Here is a 20449-nt window from a genome sequence, read left to right on the forward strand (position 1 = left end):
AGTTCCGAGACGCGCATGGCATGCGGGCTGTTAGAAATTTATTACTTATTAATTGTAGCTCTTTCATTTCTTTCTATGAATGTAGCTGTGTTATGCCAATGTATGTTATATAGTTGTGTCATGTTTATGTATGTAATTTAGCTGTGTCATGTTCATGTATGTACGTCAAGAGGGGCCAGGGTCTGTGGTGCCAAGGCCAGATAATACAGAACGTAAAGGACCACACCCGGCCAATTCCTAGAACACCAGTTGTTTACACATGTATATAAAAGTGGTTGGAAGGAAAGAGTTGTTGTTGAAGATGGCCTGAACATACGTGAGGGACACCTCCAACCCGGAGCTCTGTATCTATTGAATTATTCAATTGTATTCATTAAATGGCTAATACTTTTGCATTGAAGAAAACCTCTCCTGACTCTCATTGAACACGCAGGGAAATGGTTAATGACATCAAAAAACTCCAACAATTGGTGACCTCCGACGTGGAGTGGGAGAGAACATTGATCTGTCGTGTTGCATTGACATCAAGGCATGCCAAAGCATAAGGTAAGCAGAAAACCTGTTTTTATTCGAATTTCTGCTATTGGCTACAACTAAATTGATTGATGTCATGTGATATGTAGGATTGATGTAGTTAAAATATCCAACATTTGAATAATTCGATGATTTTTAAATGTATAAATGTATTAAGTGTTGAGCAGAATTATTGTTGTCAGACTGTTGAAAGAGGAAGACTTTGTGTAGAGAGGAAGACTTTAGCTGCGTCCCAAATCGCATACTTATGCACTATTTTACGCCATTTCGTAGTATAAATAGTGTAAGTAGTGTGTTCACATTGAAAACTCTCAAAATAATCAGTGCACTTTAATTACCCGGATGATGCACTCATTCAGCCGCTAAAATGAAGTGTGTAATGATGGACACTTCACGCACTCAACGACCGCAGGTTTGCTTACGTAGCGGAAGAGGCGGAGCTATCGGACGCACATGTTGAATAACTTTATTTATTTTGGATGGTGAAAGCAAAATTCTCCTATGAGAGTGATTATAGCGCCTCCCGATGGTAAATGCGGCAATACTCACGGCAGGTATTACTTGATAATTCAGTCGTTTATTTCACTGATTTGGCAACAGTCAAACGTCATCAGGGAAACGGTTTGAATTTCCGCTTAGTAAAAAAACATTAGTGTGCCATTTGGGACAACACTACATACATATACTATCCTGTTGAGTGTGTAAGTGCATAAGTACATAGTGCATGAGTGCATAGTGTATAGTGTGCCATTTGGGACGCAGCTTTTGTGTAAGAGGAAGACTTTGTGTAGAGCAGACAGTAACTACGGCATGGAAAAGAACATATAGTAGGCCCGCCATGAAATTCACTAAGTTAAGAGGGATGAAACATGATGGAATAATATTTAAGTAAATAGTTATATGAGCGGAAACTTGTGTTGACTGTGCCCCGGTAAAAGTGACGACTGGCCGGTTAATATTGGACTATAAAAAGGAGTGGAATCCCGAAAAACCAGGAAGAGGTGGTTTTCGAACTTTTCTGGGGGCAGATCCCGACATTTTAGTAGGTCCAAGTGTCGAAGATAGGATTAGGGAAAGATTGTAAAAAAAGTAGGGGAAAGTTAGTTCGCTGATGAGATTGTGACTGTGTATGAAAATACATGGAATAAGTCAATTGCGTGAAGGCGAATGTAAATAGAGGAACGAGAACTGAGAAGTCTGGAGGGCGCGCATTTTTATTTTGTGTGAATGCTGAATGTTTGGTCGATCATTTTTGTAAGTAACAGCTTAAATAAGTAATCATATGCATATTTAGTAGGTTATAAAATCACATTTTTATATTGGATTAAATGCCATTTAAAACTGAGATTTCAGTATTTTTGAAAGCCTAATAAGACTAAAATGGTGGGTGAATTTGATCAAGATTGTGCGGAGTATGAAAAAAAAAGAGAAAGAAACAAATTTATAATTACAGTGGGGCAAAGTGAATCAATTATTGACTAAAAAAAAAAAAACATAAAAATAAAAAATAAAATAAAAAAGTCTGCCTAAGGTGGGGGTAAGAATCTTTCTATTTACAGAATAGAGTCTGTGCAATGGCAAACAGAGGCAGAATAGCATAAAAGAGAATATCAAACTATTAGATCAGATAATAATAATAATAATAATAATGGGTACAATATAGGTTATTAAATAAATAAATAAATATTGTAAAGCATTGTAATAAGATAAGTGAAATAAAGAAATGCCAAAAGTGAGAGTAAGATATACTCAATCTAGTAATATTAGTTGAAATGGAATGTGAAGCCATATAAATGAAGATACTAATAAAGAAATAAATTAACCAAATAAATAAATATGATTAAACAATAGATAAGTTAGTACATTGATTAAAATATACATGTATAATAGAAAATGATATAGAAAAAATTACATTACAATGTAAAGACCAGTTAGTAAATAACTTTTAGAATAGATGAAAAGAAATGGGGAAAGAATGAAGAAAATAACTTGGAGCTAAAGAAAAATAAGCCATTAAACAGCAAAGAGTTTAAATAGATAAATAACTTATTAGTGTATGTATAAATTATTGCAAGTAAACTTGGAAGAGAGAATTTGACAAAGTGTTTGAGGAGGATGAGACTTTGTTTTGAACAAAATTAAAAGTGCAGTGAGATAATGTAATTAATCAATTAATGAGTGGGACAGAGATAAATAAAAAGCATGAACTAAAAAGAAATTAGAGAAAGTCAGTATAATGTAAAATGTGCAAATGGCTGGGAAGGTGATCCAAGAGTGAAATTGGCTAAAGTTCTGAGAAATAAAGTCCAGTCTCATAAACAACTTAAAGAACATATGCAAAATAACTTCAGGGCTATTGGGGTGCCAGAAAAAATATATAAATAAATTAATAAATTAATTAAAATAATTTGAAATAAATAAATAAATAAAACTGAAGAAAGAATGACTAAAAACTTCTCATTGTGCCACAATCTTGCTTTAGCAGATGAGGGTCACGCCCAAGAAAAGAGCAGAAAAAGAGAAGTGAGCACTTAGACAGTCAGAGCAAGAGTGAGAAGAAAAAGAAAGGCACTGAAGGCAGTGTGGGGGGTGTGTACCCTATGATAAAAGCCACTCCTTCTGCTCCTATACAAGACTATAGGGTGACAGACAGTCAGAAACAGTGGATGAATCAGAAGTTGGGTTCAGCACAAGAATCAATGCAGAAAGTAAGGGAAGCATTAACACAAGAATTAGTAAGTGATAATACAAGATCTAATGTGAAGAAACTAAGGCTTAAAGTAGAAGACATTGATGGAGTAACAGAGGAAGACAAACAGGAAGAGGGGTCACTGAACGACACTAGAATTTCCCTATATGCTCTAATAGTGAAAAATAGTAGAGACAAATACCAGCCATGGTGCTTCACTGATATGCATGCTATTATGGAAATAATTACCACATGATACCAAAGGGGGAGACAATTGGCTTGCTAGAGTAATCTCGCTAACCCAAGGCCACAGATTAGGCTTTTTCAAGGTATACCACGGTTTGGAAAAGTCAAGGTTTTAAACACCGCCAAAAATTTTGGTAATATCGTTTCTCAGGTACGAGTAAGATCTTTTTATTTACATTTTTTTTTCATTTTTAGTACCTCCTGCAGAAAATATATCCAAAGATACTGTTTTAAATTTAAAATAAATTAGTGTTTTTGAAACTAATGAAGACAGCAAAGTCAATGATGCATTTAAATTACATAGCCTGACATGTTTACTGCTCCAAAATAGCATAAATCTTTTGTTTTTTTACCCAGACAAGGGGAATATATTTTGGGGCAGTGAGCACAATACTGTGAAACTGTGATATTTTTGTCCAAGGTTATCATACCGTCAGAATCTCATACTGGCCCATGCCCAGGCCCGGATTGGCTAATCGGGAGGACCGGGAGAATTCCCGGTGGGCCGGTCCGTTTTTTGGCCGCGAGGGCCGGTGTCCCTAGTTCCAGAATCTGTTGCTCTCAGCAGTCACACTTTTTAAAAATAATTTATTTATTTACTTGACCACAGCCTTCTTATTCATTATTTTACCGCAGCTCTGCTCTTTTTTTTATCTATTTCCTCGTAGCCTCGTGAGCAGGATGCAGCCTGCAGGTTAATGATCATATAACTAGATAAGTCACCGTTCACCGTACAGCTGTTGTGGTACAGTGGTTAGTACGATTAGATAATAACGCGGCCAACCTGGGTTCGGTCCTTGTCTGAGTAACAATTTTTTTTTTTTCATTTTTATTGTTAAGACATAATACTGTAAGGGTTGTTGAACATTTGAAGTTCTAAAAGAGCTGTTTTCTCAAAAAAAGACGTGATAGTGTAATTAGAAACTGAATTGGAAATAACCTTATTTTAATATAGTCAGTGGTGAACTGAGGTGGGCCGGTATGAGGCTTGAAACTCCAGGGCTGAAAAAGAGTCCCACTCCGGCCCTGCCCATGCCTACCACAGATTGGCAGTGAGGGACTTAAGATATATATTGGGGCAAATAATTTCTAATGGGGAACTGAGACAAATTGAACAGCAAGCTGACACTAATAGATTTTCATCAAGCACTCCTTTTGGCAAACGTACCAACTGCTTGAGGAGCAGTGATTAGAAGAAAGTTTTCAGCACCAGCTGAGGCCATACGTAATATAAAATTTACCCCTAAGGCAAATGAAATACCGGCAGCTTATGTGATGTAGTGCAAACAGGAGTGGGAAGCCCAAACTGGGACACATCCTCTTGCTAACCCCATACATAAAGGGGTGTTTAGAGCAGTCATGGCTGAGAGTACGGAAAGCTGCGTCAAAGCAGCTCTTAAAGAAAAGCCAGATATACCAGGAAGTGCTCCTGCCACCTGGGAGAGACATTTGACACATCGTATGAACAGGGCTAAAGACAAAGCTGACGAGAGTCTGAAATCAAGGAAGAAAAAACTATTATTAAAATTATGAACAAAGCTAGATAGGATGTCAATGGTCAGAACTAAAAAAAGTCAACAATTGGTTCTGTCACTTAAGCCTGAACAACCCTACATGGCACCCGTGTACAACCCAATACCTTAATGCCAACATTAATTTAGAGGACAGAGTAGGGGAGACATGAGAGTTCAATGGGGTCCCAGGGCTGACAGGGGGCGGGAGCGTTGAGAGGGTTACTTCTTGTGTGGGTTACCCAACCATCAAGCATGTGACTGTCAAAGATGCTACACGTGCAATCAAGGGGAACACATTTCAACTAACTGTCCCCAAAGCCAGAACCAACAAGCCCACAGAGGGGGTATGCAAGGAGGCCGAGGCTTCATGGCATCACACACAGAGACAGAAGCAGGGCTAGGGAGGAGCCACTGCTATCGATGGATTTTAACGAACACCATCTGAACTTTTTGGTTGACACTCGGGCCACATACTCAATGTTGGTCACCAAAGTCGACCAGGACTTAATTTCACAAAAAAAAAAAAAAAAAAAAAAAACTGTGGAGGTGATGGTTTTCTCTGAGAAATGTGAATGTGAAAGACTGCCTTTAACTGAGTCTATATCAGTGTCTGTGGCTGGACAACAACTGAAACACAGATTTCTGTTATCAGACAGAGCCCTATGGACTTATCGGGCAGAGACTTGTGGATAAAAGTGGGTGCATCAATTCTGTGCTGTGCTGATGGTGTCATTGTAAGATTTCCCACAGGCCTCACCAAGAACTGTTCATTAAACACACCTGGCATGGAAGGACAGTGGCTACTGTCATCTGCATAAGAACCTGAGGAAGCTGACAAATACTGGAGCAAACTGTAACCAGATACCCCACAAGGAGAGGGCCAGCTCTCGCTCTATGCCTTATGGAAATCTTGGGTAACCCTTATTGCACCATACATGCCTTTCAGCGACCTAACACACATGACTTTATTCTATGACAGAAACCAAACTGGAAGACTATGATTGGCAAATTGGGTGAAAGGGAATTTGGGTTAAAAAAAAAAAAAAGGAGTAGTAGGGGCAATTTACTTGGCTAAAGAACATAGATAGTAGTATATGATGGGTCCAGAAGCAGAACCACATGTCAAATTGACCATACATCCAGAGCACCAAGCTAAGGATTTAGGGCCAATGATAAAAGGATTGTCTAAATTGACAGATTAGGTTGCCACCAAATTACCAAACGTATTTTTTCCACCATCAGATAAAACATATCTAATTGATACGTCTACAGTAGATAGCATGATCATGAAACACGTATTGGTCACGAGGTGGCATGGAAAGGGACAGAACAGATCATGAGCTGACAGTACCAATGTTAAACCGTTTACCAAGCCAATTATGGTCCACGGGACCAACAGATGTGGATTTTTGTTCCTTGGCGTCAGACAATTGAATTGACTGAAAATAGGCTGATTGGACAGCCACACTATTCTTACAAGCCACAAGGTGAGACAGTCATTGCAGACACAATAGAAGAATTGATAACAGTAGGTGTGTTAGAGCCATCAAACTCACGACAGAATTTTACTCCAAATTTATCTGTAGAAAAACAAAATACAGGAAACTACAGGATGGCTCATGGAAAAAAAGGTTAACACTATAGTGCAGACAGCCACATTGCCAATGCCGAAATCCATACACTGCACTATAAGCATTGAGTCCAGAACATGAGTGGTTCACCTGTATAGATTTAGCTAATTCATTTTTCTGTTTACCACTGGCACCAAAATTGAGGGACATATTTTCATTTACCTTTAGGGGGCAGCAATACAGGTACACAAGGGTACCTCTAAGTTTCATATTGTCTCCAGGGTAGTTCAATCACACCCTGAGAGCTCTACTGAGCGATTGACCTTTGCCAGAGAGAGTGGTGTTGATCCAATATTTGGATGACAATTTACTAGCTGCAAAAACAGATGATACCAGTTTGAATGTGACTAAGCAGGAGTAATTATAAATATTTCAAAGTAAGTAAATCAAAATTACAATTGTGTAGGCCACAGGTCACATTGATGGGACGAGTAGTGTCTGGACTGAGCATGGGAATATCGCCAAACCACCGATCAGTTATTTTGAAGAACAAAAAATGATGACTATAAAAGATATGCTGTCATTTTTGGGCCTGGCTGGGTTCAGTAGACACCTCATACCACAATTCATTGATAGAACAACACCATTAAGACAACTAGTGTAGGAAAAGGGAGCTGGACAGTTGAATGCTACACTAGATTGGACAACAGAAACAGAGAAGCAGTTCAGCAGCCAGTGCAGTTGATTTGGCTAATCTTGATTATAGGCTTCCTTTCTATTAAGATGTGTCAGAAACAGAAAAGACAGTGGAAAAGTATTGTTTCAGTAAAAAAAGGGAAAAGATGGTTTTGATGCATCTTAGCTTTTTAATGCACAAGGCAGAACAATGCCAGCTTCCATCTACAAGATTTGCAGCAAAGTTAGAAAAGATAATTCAGAAAACAGCACATCTGATCATGGGACATGAAGTCAAAATATAGACATCACACTCAGAGATGGCATACGTAAATTCTTTTGCAGTAACAATGTAATCGCTAAGACAGAATAGATTGTTAAAAAGGTTGAGTGCACCAACAAACCTAATTTTCACACATGAAGGCATCAACATGGCTGACTATATGGTTGAGAGAGAGAGACACACAATTGCGAAGAGTTAATCTTGGGGGATAGTAAGCTGAGACCAGATTTAAGAGCAGTAGCATTGACAGGTGAGGTAGAAACTTGCAAACGGATGAGTATTGTTATAGGGATTCTGAAGTAGAATTGAAAGTAGTCTATGCAGTCGATAAGAAGACAGAGAAATACTTTGAGGTGGTAATAGCTGAGAAAATGGAGTCAGGACAGTTAGCACACATCTGAAATCAGTGGAGCAAGCATTAGGCCTAAAACATTTATTTGGGACTGTGTACCACCCACAATCTCAGGGAAAAGTTGAGAGACTTATTTAAAATTTGAAAACAAAAACCTGCGAAGACCAAATTAAATTAGGTAGGCCTTAGAATTGAATGTATGGATATTAAATCATCACTGAATAGAACAATGGGTTTTACTCCTTTTGCATTGTTGACAGGTCATCAGTATCCAGAACCAGGAGCAGCCTTGACGTGCACTGACAGTGCACCGCTGATGAACAAGCCATATTATGACAAATTAACAGCTTTACTCTCAGATTTTTCTGAACAGATTTTTGTGAAATGCCTGGAGGGGGCCTAAGAAAAAGTGGTCCCTACATCTGAATAGGTGTTGCTGAAGGTATTCAAGTGAAAGTGGGAGGAGCCAAGGTGGTTTGGTCTATAAAGAGTGACAGAGAACATCACACAGACTGAGGTTACAGGTTAAAGGTGATACATGATAGTAATGGAGTGTTTATGTTTTAAACAGATTCACCAAACTGGCAGCTGAGGAGTACAAATGGCGGCCATGAGTAAAATCAAGGCCGAGAGGGGGAGTGCGTAGCAAAGAACAACATAAACAAATGATTGACCCGCTGCCCTCATGCCAAGAGGGGACGTCTGACTAAATAGGGAGTGCAAGCATGTATTAGGGTAGGAGCTAAACACGCAGTAACCTCAATACATGGGAGCAACCTGATAGTAGTGCAGGCCTACGGATGACAACGAGGAAGTGTGCTATCACAAAAGAGGGACAAAGAACAGTGTTCTGTTTGATCACTAAAGAAATAGTCACTGATTTACCAACAGATGACAATTTGACCAGAACGTTTGAGGTTTTGATTTTCATGTTAATCAATGTCTTGATTCTAACCATAATGCTACAGTTTTTAATTTCATTGTTAAAAGTTTGGACCTTAGATCTCAATGATATAATGGTACTTTTGAATTTTTCATTGGAGCATATTTTTTACGGGTTTGGATTCCCTTTTTGATTGTAATCAAATTTCTAAAGTTTGAAAATTTTAATTTGAATTATATTGATAACTAATAATAACTGAATAATATAAATAAATAATCATACCTCTTATGATAAAGTGCAGAAGGTAGGAAAATGAAATTGTGAAATAATTGGAAGTTAATGGAAGTGTTTGGCAAAACAAGCCTGAATATAGTGGGCATAATTTTTATGATAAGAAATGATTAGAATGAAGCCATGGAGTAGAGAGACTCCACCACTCAAGAAGAGAACTAGGGGTGAACAGATTGTTGAGTGAATCCAACAGATAGGGAATTGAGTTAAAAGGGTTTATGGGCATTTTCTAATATAATGAAAGAGTACAATGTAAACAACAAGGTGTAAGCAACCATTTTGGAAAAATGGGTAAAGGATTGTATTCGGCAAATATTTGTAATAATGTTAATTGATTTTTATTTTTTTTCTTTACGTTTAGATTTTGGTTATCTGTGGTTGTGAGCTCCTTTAGAGGAGCTCAAAAGAGGGATTTTGTAATTTTGGAAATTTATTACTTATTAATTGTAGCTCTTTCATTTCTTTCTATGAATGTAGCTGTGTTATGCCAATGTATGTTATATAGTTGTGTCATGTTTATGTATGTAATTTAGCTGTGTCATGTTCATGTATGTACGTCAAGAGGGGCCAGGGTCTGTGGTGCCAAGGCCAGATAATACAGAACGTAAAGGACCACACCCAGCCAATTCCTAGAACACCAGTTGTTTACACATGTATATAAAAGTGGTTGGAAGGAAAGAGTTGTTGTTGAAGATGGCCTGAACATACGTGAGGGACACCTCCAACCCGGAGCTCTGTATCTATTGAATTATTCAATTGTATTCATTAAATGGCTAATACTTTTGCATTGAAGAAAACCTCTCCTGACTCTCATTGAACACGCAGGGAAATGGTTAATGACATCAAAAAACTCCAACAGGGCACACACCGAGTCTCTGTTACTGCGCTGTGTCGCCGCACCCTCAGCCGTTGGAACGACCCCTCGTTCCTGCAGGCCGGTGTGCCTCTGGGACAGGCGTCCAGTCATGTTGTTGTTTCGACAGATGCTTCCAGCACAATTTGGGGAGCCGTGTGTCGCGGGCATGCAGCTGCGGGCCTGTGGGTAGGTGCCCAGCTGCATTAGCACATCAATCGCCTAGAGCTGTTGGCAGTGTTCCTTGCTCTCCGGCGTTTTTCTCCGGCGCTGGGGCAGCAACACGTGCTGGTCAGGACGGACAGTACGGCGGCGGCAGCGTATTTCAACCGCATGGGGGGTATGCGCTCTCGCCGCATGTCTCAGCTCGCCCGCCGTCTGCTCCTCTGGAGTCACCCGCGGCTGAAGTCGCTGCGCGCCATTCACATCCCAGGTATGCTCAACCGTGCAGCCGATGTGCTCTCACGGCAGCAGATTCACTCTGGAGAATGGAGACTCCACCCCGAGTCTGTTCAGCTGATATGGGCGCGATTCGGGGAGGCCCAGATCGATCTGTTTGCTTCCCCCGAGAACGCTCATTGCCAGTTGTTTTATTCCCTGACCGAGGGCTCTCTCGGCACGGATGCACTGGCCCACAGCTGGCCTCGGGGCGTACGCAAGTATGCGTTTCCCCCAGTGAGCCTGATCGCGCAGTTAATGTGCAAGGTCAGGGAGGACGAGGAGCAGGTTTTGTTAGTTGCGCCCCTCTGGCCCAACCGAACCTGGATATCAGAGCTCTCCCTCCTCGCGACGGCCCTCCCTTGGCAGATCCCTTTGAGAGAGCCCCCTCCACGAGGCGCGCCTACGCCCTGAAGTGGAGTCTATTCACTGAGTGGTGTGTCTCTCGCAGAGAAGACCCCCGATCTTGCCAGATCAGTGTTGTGCTCTCTTTCCTTCAAGAGAAGCTGGACAGCAGGCTGTCGCCCTCCACTCTCAAGGTTTACGTTGCTGCCATCTCCGCTCACCATGACGTGGTGGCTGGCGGCACCATGGGAAAGCATAACCTCATCATCCGGTTCCTCAGAGGCGCTAGGCGAATTAATCCAACTCGCCCCCCTCTCACGCCCTCTTGGGATCTTGCCCTCGTTCTCACGAGCCTGCGATTTGATCCCTTCGAGCCACTCGATACAGTATCTTTAAGATTTCTGTCCCTGAAGACAGCTCTGCTGGTCGCGTTGGCCTCCATTAAGAGGGTCGGGGACCTGGAGGCATTTTCGGTCAGTGACTCGTGCCTGGAATTCGGGCCGGGATTTTCTCACGTTATTCTGAGACCCCGCCCGGGTTATGTGCCCAAAGTTCCTACCACTCCTTTTAGAGATCAGGTAGTAACCCTTCAAGCGCTGCCCCCGGAGGAGGCAGACCCAGCCCTGTCCTTACTTTGTCCAGTTCGCGCTCTGCGCATTAATGTGGACCGTACTCAGAACTTTAGATCTTCTGAGCAGCTCTTTGTCTGTTATGGCGGACGGCAGCAGGGAAGTGCCGTGTCTAAACAACGTTTATCCCACTGGATTGTGGAGGCCATTTCATGTGCTTATTTGAGCAGAGGCCAGCCGCGCCCCCCAGGGGTGCATGCGCACTCCACTCGGAGCGTTGCATCCTCTTGGGCGTGTGCGCGTGGCGCTTCTTTAACAGACATTTGTAGAGCTGCGGGCTGGGCGACACCCAACACATTTGCAAGATTTATAATCTGCGAGTGGAGCCGGTTTCCTCAAGGGTGTTAGGTAACTTTGGTGATTGAGGAAACAACTCGGTAGGTGTTGTACACGCTTGCGGTGCCTTTTTTCCCTAACACGGAGAGATGTGCACCCTCCTGTCTGTCAGTAAAGTTCCCCATTTGGTGAGCCCTGCAGATTCCTCCGAGGCCCCCAGCACTGACTCAGCGGAGGAATCACTTGCTGGCCCATTACGTAGTAGGTCTGCCCGCTGGTCAGCCCGCGTTTTGGGTATAGGTGCCTGCTGTGGCCGATCCCCGCTGGTGATCCCCATATGCTTTTTCCGCCACGGTTAAGTTCCCCCCCTGGGCGGACCCGTGCTTTCCCTATCTGCTAACCACCTTTTATGTGCACTCCCCCTTTCAGGGTTAGTCCATATGTATTCCATTTGTTCCCCCTATTGGGTGCGGATGGTCTCCGCAGCGTCCTCCCTACTGGGATGGCACGCTTCCCAACGTACTGTCGTATATTCCTAGAATTATCTAGACGCTAGCGACTCCCGAAAAAGATACCTATTCCGTAAAACTTCTTTTTGAAGTGGGATAAGTTAGGGCCAAGGGCACATTGGAGGACCACGCCTCTCATGATCTGGGTGCGTCACGCTTGCCTGACCGCTCTCTCATGGTGGGTGTTGGTAAGGTGCAGTCATTATGGCGCTTTCAATGGGCTCCCAATGCGTGGATTTTAACAATCAAATCCACTTATAGTGCTGGAGTTCCCCCCGAAGGGGAACGTTCGAGGTTACTAAAGTAACCCTTCGTTCCCCGAGGAGGGGAACGGAAGCACTATACTCCGTCGCCATAATGACTGTCCCTTAGCTGTTAAAAGTCTCTTCAGCTTAAAAAGGATAGCGTCTGCTGGCGCCAGGTGAGCTTATATACTCAGTTGATTGCTTATGCCGCTCACCTGCGCAGGCTTGCGCTGCCAATTCATTCTTAATTGGCCCGTTCAATACTCTTTCAGACGAGTAGCTTCTGAAACGAACCTCCCAATGCGTGGATTTTAACAATCAAATCCACTTATAGTGCTTCCGTTCCCCTCCTCGGGGAACGAAGGGTTACTTTAGTAACCTCGAACGTTACCTGCAAGCTCATCCAACTTATTCCCTAAGGACCGAACATTTCCCATGATCACAGAGGGGAGCAGGGTGCGAGTCACCTGTTGTATCCTTAAGCGTTGCCTAACGCCCCCTCGCTTACCTCGCTTCCTCATCTTGGCCTTCGGCTTTGTTTCCCGCGTTCCATCGGACACTTTCCGTACCACATTTGGTAAATAAATGTCTGAAATTGTCTCTACCCTTAAAGGGTTTAATTGCAACAGCGTGCTCCTGGTATACTGTATCCTTCCATGATTAACAACTCCGTGAGCATATTCACCAGCAAGCAGAAGATAAACCGGTACCCATAACAACGTGAGAAATAAAATCTCCATTGTAGATAGATTGCACACGAATATATTAAAATACTATCCCATAAACAATTAAAAAGAGAAGAGCGGACACATAGTCTAAATTGTTAAAAACAAAGTGTTAAAAAACAAAACACAAGCACTAGTCCCATGCCAAACTCTCACTGCTGGTCGCTGTGTGCGCATGCGCCCTTCCGTTGTATGTAAAGCTCCACATTAGTATCTTAAAACCAAAACCTAAAGTGCACATATGCCCGCCTCGGATATGTCACTTTCTAAATCTGCCGCATCTCCCGAGCACTCATCACGGGCCTGCCCGGCCGCGTGTGGCGCGCTTATTGCTGCAAAGGACCCACACCCCTTCTGTGTTGTCTGCTTGGGCCTCAAGCACGCTCAAGAGGCGTTGGAAACCCCGGAGAATTGCAGCCATTGTCTTAAATTACCGAAAAAGCTTCTGCGGGGTCGTATGAAAGTTGTAGCGACTCAATGTGTTGAATTTTCCGATTCGGATGGGGGACATGGTGACGACAGCGCGCAGCCAGGGGACTCCCGGGGCGCTATGTCTCTCGACTGGGCTGACCAGCCCAATCCTGCGTTCCCCAAAGAGGACATCTTCGCGGGTGTTCCGCCATTCGCTGATGAACCGGCCGGTTCTGGCGACGATGACGACGCGGGTCTTCTGGGTGTTTCAGAGGACGAGGAGGCCATCCCGCCCTCTGGCGCTCCCCAGATTCACACTCCCGCGACCGTACCCCAGTCCATCCTCCTAGATGTGTGTGAGCGAGCGGCCGCTCGCCTCAACATCGAATGGCCAGCTCCACAGAGTGCCACCGACCAGGAGAGGGACATTTATGATGGAAAGTTGCTGGGGCTTCCACCAGGCCCGAGGAAACAACTTTTTCCCGTCCTCCCAGCGTGTGCGAAGCACATGAAGCACTACTGGGGCGACCCGCTCAACCTTAAACAAGGTCTCGCGGGTCTGGAGGTAAAGGATATGGCATCGATCGGCATGGGTGACCCACCCGTTATCGAGCCATCAATCGCTCGACACCTCAGCCCCATTCAGGGCGGGCTACTCGCCCCCCCGAAACCGGTCCTGCCAAACAAAATGGACCGCTTTTCTGCCTCTGTTCACCAGGCTGCCTATAGGTCCTCAGCCGTAACTGTGAGGGCTCTTAATGTCTCCTCGCTCCTCTCCGCTTACCAGGCGGAGCTGTTGGATGACTTGGGACAGCAACTGGACAAGGGAACCCCTTCCCCATCACTGTGGAAGGAGATTCTCACAGTTAACGACCTCGTTCTCCGTAACGCACGTCAGACCGTCTAAGCCTGCGGGCGTTCCATGGCGCTTTCGGTGGTAGGAGAGCGGGCGCTCTGGTTGAATCTGTCGGGCCTCCCTGACAGTGAAAAGAGGCGGATTGCGGGCGCCCCGGTTGAGCCCGGACAGGCTCTCTTTGGCCCCGCTGTTGCATTAATGCAACAACGCTGCGACGACAAAAAGGAGGATGAAGCCTTCAAATTATGTCTTCCTAGGAAAGCGGCTCCACGCCAGGTGCCCCCAGCGCGCGCCCCTATTTCCCCTGCCACAGTGCGGAATTTCCATCAGGGCAAGGATAAACCTCGCACCAGACCCCCTCCGCGACAGGGCAACCATCCTTCCGCAAAACCTTGGGGAAGAACAACGCCCGCTGCCGCGGGAAAACCCCCTGCCCAAACCCCCTCGGATCCGAAACGCAAGCGGCCGGCCTGATGTTCAGCCAATGGGGGCGCCGAGTCTGTGTTCACGGGCCACAAGCCCTACAGACTATTTTCCTGCCCCAGAGCTTCTGTCCAAAAGACGGAGAATAGCTCAAAAGGAGGTCGTCCACCCCATGTGTTCAGTGGACGTTGTGTGTTCTCGCCCCAGGTTCAAGGGGTCTGTTGTGAGGAAAAGTGTTCAAGCAGTGTCACCACACCGTTCAAACTTTGTTCCCCTCACTCAAATAAAGGCTTCGGCACATGTGTTCCCAAACACAAAATACACCTCAAAACAAACGAATCAAATGAAATCGTTCCCAAAAGAACACATTTCTGTGAACCCCTGCATGTCACCCCTAGTTTGTCCACTTGCACCAGAAATGAACAAACCGGCCGAATTTGCGGTAAGCACTTCTCCGGTGTGTGTGGGGTCACTTGCGAATCAGGTAACAGCCTGGCAGTCTGTGTCAGCACCCGAATGGGTAATTCACACAATAACCAGGGGATACAGGCTTCAGTTTGCCAAAAGACCCCCGCGTTTCAACGGAGTTCTCTCTTCTCAAACAGAAGAGAGCTCTGCTCACATTCTGAAAGACGAAATCTCCTCTCTCCTGCAGAAGGGGGCGGTTCGAGTGGTACCCCCGCACCTGATCGGGCAGGGGTTTTACTCTCGTTATTTCCTAGTTCCAAAGAAAGACGGCTCTCTTCGTCCTATTTTGGATCTCAGAGTGTTGAACAAACATTTGAGGAAATACAGCTTCAGAATGTTAACACACGGTTCTCTCTTATGCTCAGTAAATCAGAACGATTGGTTCACATCGATCGATCTGAAAGATGCTTTCTTCCACATAAGCATCTATCCTCCGCACATGAAATTTCTCTGTTTCGCTTACCAGGGCGTTTGCTACGAGTTCACAGTTCTTCCGTTCGTCTTCCGTAGGACGTTCTGTCTGTGTGCGGAGGCAGGGTTTGCGCCGCTGAGAACAGCTGATCTCAAGATCCTGACATACATAGACGATTGGCTGATCATAGCCGATTCGCGAGAGAAAGTAATTCAAAATACTTTCCGTGTGCTCACTCACATCAAAGCACTCGGTTTCCGGGTGAATGTGAGCAAAAGCAGTTTCACTCCATCCCAAAATGTGACTTTTCTGGGACTGGAGCTGAATTCAATTACGATGCGCGCGCGCCTGTCGCAAGAGCGCATTCTCTCTCTTCTGAATTGTCTCTCACAATTCAGGGAAGGAGCAAGGGTACAGTATCGTACATGTCTCAGACTACAAGGTCTCATGGCCTCGGCTATTCATGTCCTGCCACTAGGCCTTTTGAGAATGAGGGCGTTCATGAAGTGGGTTTTATCTCTTCATCTCAGCCCGTTATGCGATCTCTCCCTGTATGTCACAGTCTCGCGCTCGTGCACAACAGCGCTGCGCCACTGGAGGAACGCAGAGTTTTATGCTCATGGGAGCCCCCTCGGGGCTGTCATGATGCGCAAAGTGGTAACGACAGATGCCTCGCTGACAGGGTGGGGTGCCACACAGGAGGGCAGGATAGTGAACGGCGTGTGGTCCCACACACTTCACTCAGCCCACATAAATTATTTGGAGCTTCCCACTGTGTGGAAAGCTCTAAAACATTTTCTGCCCCGCCTGCAGGGGCATCATGTGCTAGTGCGGTGCGACAACACTACAGCTGTAGCACATATCAACCGCCAAGGGGGGATGCGATCCTCCAAGCTCCACGCCTTAGCTCACCAGCTTTTAGTATGGAGCAGGCAACATTTTCTGTCGTTACGGGCGACCCATGTCCCAGGCGTTCTGAACAGGGGTGCAGACCTTTTGTCAAGGGGGAACCCACTCTACGGGGAGTGGCGTCTCCATCCTCAAATAGTGGGCCTGCTTTGGAAGAGATTCGGCCAGACAGACGTCGATCTCTTCGCCTCGCGCGAAAACGCCCATTGTCCTATGTTCTTCTCGCTACAGGACATGGATGCCCCCCTCGGCGTGGACGCACTGGCTCATCCATGGCCCAATGTGCTGCTCTATGCGTTCCCTCCTCTTTGCCTAATAACCCCAACCCTATTCAGGGTGAAGGAACAAGGCTTGAGACTGATCCTGATAGCACCGAGGTGGCCCAGGGCTCCATGGCTGGCAGAGATAATCCCTCTTCTACATGCACAGCCATGGCCCCTCCCATTACGTACGGACCTCCTGTCCCAAGCGAATGGGGAAATCTACCACCCTCGTCCAGACAGGGTGGCTCTCTGGGCTTGGCCCGTGAAAGGGCAAACCTAAATACACTGGGGCTTTCTCCACGTGTTATTGCAACTATTCAGAACGCTAGTGCCTCCTCCACACGGTCCCTTTATGACTGCAAGTGGCGCGTGTTTGAGGAATGGTGTGGGGAGCGCAGACTGATTTCATATCAGTGCTCAGTCGCTGATATTTTGGGCTTTCTGCAAGGCCTTATGGACTGTGGAAAATCATTTTCTACAATCAAGGTCTATCTAGCAGCCATCACTGCATGTCATGTAGGGTTTGATGGCAGCACGGCTGGGCAACACCCTCTTATTCGTAGATTTATGAAGGGTGCCCGTCGTTCCCTTCCAGTCACTAGAAGAGTTGTTCCTGAGTGGGACCTCTCCATGGTGCTGGATGCTTTGACTCACCATCCTTTTGAGACCCTAGAGGCTATTTCTCTGAAGCATCTGTCTTTCAAGACAGCTCTGCTGCTGGCCTTGGCTTCAGCTAAACGTGTCAGTGATCTACATGCACTCTCTGTTCACCCCTCGTGCATTAAATTCTCCCTCAGTGGAGAAAAAGTTTCTCTCAGGCCTAACCCGGCCTTTATGCCAAAATGCTTCCCTAATTTTTCTTGTGAGGGGGTAGAGCTTTCCGCTTTTCACCCTCCTCCATTCTCCTCCACGGAGGATCAGAGGCTTAATGCTTTATGTCCTGTTTGAGCTCTGCGGGTCTATATCAACAGGACCAGCTCTTTTAGAAGAAGTGATCAACTCTTCATTTCTTGGGCCCCCCCAAACAGGGGGAATCCCATTTCTAAACAACGCCTCTCTCATTGGCTTGTGGAAGCCATCTCTCTGGCATATGAATCTAAGGGAGTGCGGCCTCCAGGGGGCCTCAGAGCACATTCCACTAGAGGCATGGCTGCTTCTTGGGCTCTATTTAGAGGGGTTTCCTTGCAGGACATTTGTGCCGCTGCAAGCTGGGCCTCTCCACATACATTTGTCAGATACTACCGTCTTGATGTTACTCAGACTCCGGTAGCTCATTCTGTCTTAGGTGTGGGCTCTTCGTAGCCCTGTGCCGTATGCTTTCTACAACTTTTTGAGCCTAGTTGGTCTCACTTGGCTTATATTTGTCCCTAGTGTTATCATACCCTCACCTGACACAAATTATATACATTTTATATGTACAAATACATATATTGTAAATATATATATATATATATATATATATATATATATATATATATGCTCTAGCATATTGTGTTTTCAGGTGTCCTTAAACGCATGTTACCACATGCTTTGTGACGTGTCATGCACCGCCTTTCAGGAGACCGTCCGCTGGCTTGGTGGGCCTCGCTGTGAGTGTATTGGGCAACCGGGGAGCTGTCCATATCTCCCATAGGTGGATCTCGAACACGAGATGATGAAAGAGAACAATAGGTTACTGTCGTAACCCCGGTTCTCTGAAACATTGAGTGGAGAGATCCACCAAGTTTGCCCCGCTTGCTACACGAGAAGCGAATATGCTCACTGAGGAATAGCAGTGCGTGCAGAATGATTTATGCGCACAGGTAAAGGGGCGGTTCTTTACCTGCCATTGGGCACGCGCTTCTGTCTGTCAAGCCAGACTTGGTGCAATTGGATGCTTCTGCAGAGGTCAGGCACGGATGCCTTCCCATAGGTGGATCTCTCCACTCGATGTTTCAGAGAACCGGGGTTACGACAGTAACCTATTGTTTCTATAGCTCTGGTGATAAACTCAAATAATAAATCTTCTTTAGTAAAAATAACAGACCTATAGGCTGACTGTATATGACAAACACAATCTAACTAAACATGATGCTTGCTATAAACTATAGGCTACATTATTTGAGCATTCATTATGACATTGATATATGTTGTGGTCCAGCTTATGTTTCCTTTTTTGAGTGAGACGGAGAAAGTTTAAAACAAGGTCCACTTATATGCATCAGCGCCAAAACACAAACTGGTCTGTTGAATAAAGTCTTACTATAATTAAAATGACAGCAAAATATTCACAGTTTCAGAATAGCCTATATTAGGCTACATCATGTTTAGTTAATGACAAGTTCAGTGAATGACAATCCATACTGCGCCTGTCAGTTTCACTTTTATTAATATAATCAACTACTTTGACCACAATAAGCCAGGCTTTACTAACTATTGGCAGCACTTAAAGTATTCCCCTCAGAAGAAGAAACTCAATCGGACACTTTCAAAACTGAGCAGCACAAAGAGGAGAAATCAGTGCGTTGAGGATCTGTCCAATGTATTATTAAGCTTTTTCTAATTCAAAGTTTCAGGTAGGCCTACTTTGTGTGTGAATACCTTGCAATTAGGGCTGGTTATCGAATTTCATACTTTTTAAGCACCGACCGAATCGTCTTGCTACTATCGAGTATCGAAAAATTCTTTTTCGTTCGGTAACAAATTTCGATACTCAAGGGTATAATCTTGTCAACGTCAGTGAGCTAGAAAATCTGCGGCATCCTTAACGTGACTGGATCAAATGCTGGTGATTGACTGCAGCGAGGCTGTCTTGAAAATCAATAGTTTACGACGGTTACGCGCACTCACTAAGAGCTTGTCAAATGAAAAAATTCCTTGGCAATAAAGCAAGTTAAAGGTTTATATATTGATATACACTTTTCAGTTAATGTTTAATTTATTTCAAGTAACAAAATGGTTTCAGTTTACTTTAATAACCCTGATGCTCACAATACATAAAACATTAAGAAAGAGACACAAACACGCATTCAGTGAACGGTATGCGCTGCATAAAACATATGCTGGATAAGTTGGTGATTCATTCCACTCTGGCGACCCCTGATTAATGAAGAGACTGGGCCAAAAAGAAAATGAATGCTTTATAATATTATTTGTGTGCACATACATTAGATCAGGCAGTAATGAAGCTAAAACTAGAGCTAATCTGACAAAAAAACTAAAGATGTAAACATTTCTAAAGATGTTTGATGACTACAAAAATATTTTAATAAATAATAAATCGGTTTTGTTCAAATGCACAAAAATATAAGACCTATATTCACTGAGAAATGGATAAAAATATTCATTTTCAAACTGGGGTGTTCATTAAAATAACCGAGTAAATATATTGAGGGCATTGCTTTTATATTCTCACATTCTTTCATTCTTTCAGAGAGCATCCTCTGTCACTGCATCACAGTGTGGTACACAAGCTGCACTGCGGAAAACCGGAGAGCTCTATCCCGGACTGTTAAGACTGCACAAAGGATCATAGGAATTAAACTCCCAACCCTCGATACAGTCCACGCTAGCCGCCTACAGAGGAGAGCTAGCAACATCATTAAGGACCCTACTCATCCAGGACACAAACTTTTTGCACTACTCCCATCAGGGAAAAGATATAAAGCAA

The 20449-nt window shown here is 44.3% G+C and overlaps 2 protein-coding genes and 1 pseudogene across 3 annotated transcripts; all 3 read left to right on the plus strand.

The window, feature by feature from the left end:
- Positions 1-294: 294 nt before the first annotated feature.
- Positions 295-12597, plus strand: LOC147840363 (uncharacterized). Its single transcript, XM_087287561.1, has 3 exons — positions 295-546; positions 8125-8335; positions 8436-12597. The coding sequence occupies exon 3, from the start codon at positions 10380-10382 to the stop codon at positions 11649-11651; it is 1272 nt and encodes a 423-aa protein (XP_087143687.1). The 5' UTR covers positions 295-546; positions 8125-8335; positions 8436-10379; the 3' UTR covers positions 11652-12597.
- LOC141378290 (uncharacterized) lies at positions 9725-16129 on the plus strand. Of its 2 annotated transcripts, none has more exons than XM_087287564.1 (2): positions 9725-12382; positions 12797-16129. In XM_087287564.1, the coding sequence occupies exon 2, from the start codon at positions 13300-13302 to the stop codon at positions 14374-14376; it is 1077 nt and encodes a 358-aa protein (XP_087143690.1). In that variant the 5' UTR covers positions 9725-12382; positions 12797-13299; the 3' UTR covers positions 14377-16129. The 2 variants fall into 2 exon arrangements, with proteins under 2 accessions (XP_087143690.1, XP_087143689.1); XM_087287563.1 differs by having other exon boundaries at positions 12732-15658.
- An 800-nt stretch (positions 16130-16929) lies between these two features.
- On the plus strand, positions 16930-18176 carry LOC147840364 (uncharacterized; annotated as a pseudogene).
- Positions 18177-20449: the final 2273 nt, after the last annotated feature.

This window comes from Danio rerio, chromosome 16, assembly GCF_052040795.2.
Source record: "Danio rerio strain M-AB ecotype USA chromosome 16, GRCz13ab, whole genome shotgun sequence".
NCBI classification, from domain to species: domain Eukaryota; kingdom Metazoa; phylum Chordata; class Actinopteri; order Cypriniformes; family Danionidae; genus Danio; species Danio rerio.

Excerpts from the sequence above, each read along its gene's own strand:
- LOC147840363 (XM_087287561.1), top strand. The coding sequence starts at position 10,380 with ATGGAGACTCCACCCCGAGTCTGTTCAGCTGATATGGGCGCGATTCGG.
- LOC141378290 (XM_087287564.1), top strand. The coding sequence starts at position 13,300 with ATGCCCGCCTCGGATATGTCACTTTCTAAATCTGCCGCATCTCCCGAG.